The sequence below is a fragment of the Histoplasma capsulatum genome, genomic scaffold, assembly GCF_000149585.1.
Source record: "Histoplasma capsulatum NAm1 scaffold_7 genomic scaffold, whole genome shotgun sequence".
NCBI classification, from domain to species: Eukaryota; Fungi; Ascomycota; class Eurotiomycetes; order Onygenales; family Ajellomycetaceae; genus Histoplasma; species Histoplasma mississippiense.
Genome location: NW_001813976.1, coordinates 1380239 through 1385409, shown reverse-complemented (window position 1 = coordinate 1385409; position 5171 = coordinate 1380239). Strand labels below are relative to the sequence as shown.

Here is a 5171-nt window from a genome sequence, read left to right as displayed (position 1 = left end):
TTCTTGTGGAGAATTCTGGAATGAAGAGTATGAAGATCTAGTTTTCAATGACTTGGTCACTGTCCTTGGTATTGTGCATGACCGTCGATTTAACCTTGGGCCTTTGGTCGACCACTATGCCGAAAAACAGTTCAACTTCCCGTTTGCTACTCCATGTCTGATTCGAAGCTATTGCCGCCTTCTTCAAGCGACACCGGATTCACAGCAATCTCGTAACCTTCGTGCTGCCTTCAAAGTTGGACGACATATTCTAAAATTCATCATTAACGCCAGGGAACAACAGAAAGCAAAGGAGGAAGGCATCGGCATCACAAAGGTTCAATCGACCTTCGACCGAGATTTACATTTCATCTTTAAGTCTGTGGAAGCTCTCATGCAAAACCCTGCTCCTATACTGGTCGGCAGCAAGACTCTGGTTGTACAGCATTTCCATACATGGTTGCCCGAACTTTCAAATGCGCTGACCAAGGAAGAGATCATTAATATTGCTGTGAGCTTCATGGATTCTTGCGAGGATGTCCAGAGCATGCTTATCCTTTATAGATTGGTTTTGATCATTAACTATATCCGGCTTCCCCTGTTCGAGAGCCCAAAAGACAGAGAAGCGTTATTCTCTCACTGTGTCGACTGGCTCTCTCCATACTGGGGACGGACAGACGATGCTACTGACCAGTATCGAGACCAGGTTCGACTCTGTTCGTCAATTGTAGCGGAGCAACTAAAGCATCCGTCCCCCGAAATGTACGCATACATGCCCAAGGCTGTAGCATCATATTGCGCTCTTGTTGCCGATGGTGTCGAGGGAACGAATTGGCTATCAATGCTGTTTAGCAAAACTTTCCCATTCCAACTCAAACAGTCCAATGTGACACAGAAATTCGAGGAGAGTCTTGTAGAACTTGCAGCCATTATTGCGTCGCTCGCAACAATACCCAATCCGACCCCGCTATCGTTGAAGGGCGATGACCTAGCCGTGTTCTTGTCACAGGCGCTCGAGACCCATAAATCCATCCTTAGCTGTGAAGCGTACCCTTCAACGTGGCTGAGTCTACATATTTATCATCACAGATCGACCATGAAAAGCTTAGAATATCTATTAACGATGCTGATCAGCTCTTTTCTTCCCACGCCAGATGACGCGGATAATTTTGACATGGAACTATGGAAATTATTTTTCGAGACTCTTCTGAAACTCGTCTCAAGTGACGCGCTCACCCTCGAGACATTCCCAGAGCAAAAGCGTCGAGCCGTGTGGAAAATTGCCGGTGATGTGCGCGAGCACGGTGCTGATTTGTTACGGAGAGCATGGGAAGCAATCGGTTGGGATACAACTTCGGAAGAACAAGAGCGCTATCTCGTGAAAAAGCTGGGCGGGTACCAAGTTCAATATGTCCCTAGCCTCGTTTGTCCTATTATCGAACTCTGCCTCAGTGTCCATGAAGGTCTCCGGCATGTCGCCGTTATGATCCTGCAGACAATGATCGTTAGCGAATGGCAACTCAATGAAGATCTTTCATTCGTGGAAGCTGAGATAATCTCCAGTCTAGACCTGTTATTCAAAACAAAGAATGTCAGTGAGAGTGGGACTCAGAAACTGTTTATCAACGAGCTGCTGGACCTTTTTGAAATAAACTCTTCAAATCCGGATGCAGACCTCCTTGTGGCGTTGAAAGAACTCGTTGCAACTGTCGACGAATTGCTGGATCTTTTGGTTGCATCTCAAAATGGTAATATTACGGGGAGCCTCAATACCCTGAAGCTTATGGAGTTTATGAAAGACATGGAAAAGGAGGATATATTTATTCGATACGTGCACGAGCTTGCTCTTAGACAAATTGCGGCGCGTAATTACACTGAAGCAGGCCTTGCGCTTCAGTTCCACGCGGATCTTTATGACTGGGATATCTCCAAGCGGGTGCCTGCGCTGACGAACCCCATTTTCCAGGAACAGACGTCCTTTGAGCGGAAAGAGGCTTTGTATTTTGAAATCATTCAACATTTTGAGGATGGCAAAGCTTGGGCACATGCACTCTCTTGCTACCGGGAACTTGCACATAATTACGAGCACACCGTACTTGATTTCTCCAAACTTTCAAGAACCCAGGCATCGATGGCAAAGATTTACGATGCCATTGTCAAAGACAACAGTCAATCTAAAAGATATTTCCGTGTTACATTCAAGGGTCTTGGCTTTCCGGCTACCCTCAGGGATAAACAATATATTTTCGAAGGCTCTCCAACTGATAGGATGGCGACGTTTACTGACCGTATGCAAAAACAATACCCAGCCGCCCATATCGTGTCTTCGGATGATATAGACGATCTTGAGGGACAATTCTTGCGAATTTCTGCTGTCAGTGTACAAAAAGATATGACTCACCCTGTCTACCAGCGATCTAAGGTGCCCTATTCAGTCCGAGAACATTTGCTATCCTCAGTGCCTTCCCAATTTTCAATAACCTCCAAACGACACATCAGTGGAAATGATGTGAAGGAACAATGGGTCGTCAAAACTGTTTTCACAACAGCTGAACCCTTCCCGAATATACTTCGGAGAAGTGAAATCATCTCGGCGGAGGAAATTGCCCTTACCCCTCTCCAAACAGCAATTGAGCGAACCTGGCTCAAAACCCAGGAGCTCATGATACTTGAGAGGCAAGCCTCGTCTGGGGAGGACTTCAATTTGACAGGCTTAACAGAAGTTCTAAGCCGCCTTCTTGATCTTGAGTCATCTCCTTCAAGCTGTGTTGCGCTTTATCGACAATTTATAGTAGACGAGAGTAAAGCCTATATGAATTTAGAAGATGGTGGGACTGAGGAGCAGGCTCCACACCCCGCCAATCCTCTGAACAATGCAATGGCTGTTGCTTTGATCGATCACACTCTTGCACTGAAACGTTGCCTCGCATTGTACAATCGTCCTGCTTACCGAGCTACTCAGGCGGAACTTAGCAGCCGTTTCCAGGTCGTGTTTGCCCCAGAGGTTGCCTCTCTTACTCCTGTCTTCAGTGCTCCTGAAAGTGGAGAACCACTTAGCCTTCTTAGCAGTCGCCCTGAACCGCTAATTGCTCCTCGACCACAGCCTTTAACCCAACCCCGTTCCACCAGCCCCGAACAGGAACTCATCCGCGGTACGCGTCGGTTTGAAACCCCTTCCGCTACTAACAAATCCCACGAGAAAACCATCACCACGCACCGGATCAGTCTGAATCCTTTCAAACGTTCCAACCATTCCGCCACTAACTCAAACTCTACAATCACTGCCTCTACCATTAACGAGGCACGACGGCAATCCGAATCTAAGCTGAACGGCACCCACACATCGCGCCCGTCGACTGCAAAAACGGAGGCCACGGACACCGTATCCGTCGGACTCAGCCGCTCTGCTAGCCGTCGGTCACGCAATAGGAACCGCGACTCCGGGTCAAAGCGACGTAGCTGGTTTGGTGGTGGCAGTGGAATCGATGTGCGCAAGAATAGCTTATCGGTCTCTGCGCCTGCGACTTCTACTGAAGATATTCGCACAACACAGCAACGGATAACAGAACGTGCGCGATCCTCTCGATCACAAGATGAGCAAAATGGCAATATTGCCCCCCAGCCCTCTAATGCGGAGAACAACGACAACGTTGGTGTCAGTAACAGCATTAGCAATGCCGCTACAAAAGTGAGCCAACTTACTCGAGCGGTATCGAATGCAGGGCCGTGGAACCAAGAGCAGCAACAATAATAAAAACAATTCTACAACCGCGAGTGCGAGTTCCAATAATAACGGTCGCCTGGTCACGTCGGAACGGCTTGTTACAAAAGTGACAATGCCGGCGCCGACGACTATGACTACGACGGGTCAAAATAACAATAGCAAGCATACCGTTTATAATTCCCACGGAGCGAATGTTGGCGCCATGGTGACAGCAGATGTTGCCGCTGCTGCATCTGTTGCTGATAGTAACGGTGGTGGTGGAGTTCGAGATTCAATGATGAAACGACTCAGCATGTTGAAAGTTGGGAGGAAGACGAGTCGATATAATGTGCGGGATGGGGTTAGGGCCGGGGAGATGTTGCGAGAGGAGTGAATGGACGGAGACATCATTTTTTAATAATTTATATTGGGCATATACGTATAATTTTTCACGAGATGAGTGTTTCTTCTCTTCTCTTCTCTTGTTTGAATTTTTTGTTCAAAGGTACTTGGTTGCCTCGCTTACCCCTTTTTCTTTTTCGACTACTTATACTTATATTCATCTCCTTGATTCCCATATATTTTGTTTTTATTGCTATGCTGGATATATGAAGATTGTACGAGGACAAACCCCGCCCCGACTTGCATGATGCGGTTACAAGATGGGCGGTTTTTTTTTTCATCCTTTCTTTTTCATTTGGATTATATATCTTAGCCTCCTTCCATTCAATTCCACTACAATCGGCTTTGGCTTCGTGATATCTTTATATAATCTGTTTTCGTGGCCTGAATATACACCAGACGGAAGTATATCGGTTAGACAGTTTTCTTAGTTTTCACCCTGACAGTATCTGCGTTTAAACTACCTAGCCCACTTCTCTCTTTCCCTCCTCAATCTCTAGCCCTATTTATTTTCATTATAATCATCCCCATACTTCCCATGGTGTGAGAGTTGATTTTGGTTTTGCTCTCTTTCACCTAATCGTTATTTGGTATGTGCTAACGCAGACTAGTTTGGGTTAAAATTCAAACTTGATCCATTGATCTTCGCATTGGTTTTTGGTGCATGTTAAAAAGTAAATTTACTGCAAGTGCTGCATTGCGAATACACAAGAAACAGAGTGGTTAAATATTACCACTCTGATTTTCCTTTGATTAAAAGGGGAATTGCAATCCAAAGACTACTTGGTGCTAACTACCATACCTCTAGCACGCGGGTGGAATTAGCAACCAAAAAGTAAAATAAATACATAATGAGCTGCAATGCAGCAATTAATGTAGTCAAATGGAACATGGCATGTGCATGTGTGTTGGAAGAGAGGAAAGGAAATATGCAGGCAAGCACAAGGAATGGGATGATGCAAAATATGTCCATGAAATGAAATAAAGAACCCACAACATCACCATCATCAATTGTACCGTGGAGACACTCACCACTTACTCAATCACGGGATTGATGTAATTCAAGTCACACGCATGCGGGTTCTGG

The 5171-nt window shown here is 45.9% G+C and overlaps 2 protein-coding genes across 2 annotated transcripts in view; one reads left to right on the top strand and one right to left on the bottom strand.

Annotated features, from left to right (window-relative positions):
- The window catches only part of HCAG_06041 (conserved hypothetical protein), a gene marked incomplete at both ends in the record, with an annotated part of 5799 nt that extends 1723 nt beyond the window's left edge, over positions 1-4076 (top strand). Inside the window, 2 exons of the mRNA XM_001538386.1 lie at positions 42-3667; positions 3702-4076. Of these exons, the coding sequence (XP_001538436.1) occupies positions 42-3667; positions 3702-4076 (4001 nt within the window). The remainder of the gene's footprint in view (positions 1-41; positions 3668-3701) is intronic.
- A 472-nt stretch (positions 4077-4548) lies between these two features.
- Positions 4549-5171, bottom strand: part of HCAG_06040 (hypothetical protein) — a gene marked incomplete at both ends in the record, with an annotated part of 2412 nt that continues 1789 nt past the window's right edge. The window contains one exon of the mRNA XM_001538385.1: positions 4549-4586. Coding sequence (XP_001538435.1) covers positions 4549-4586 — 38 coding nt within the window. The remainder of the gene's footprint in view (positions 4587-5171) is intronic.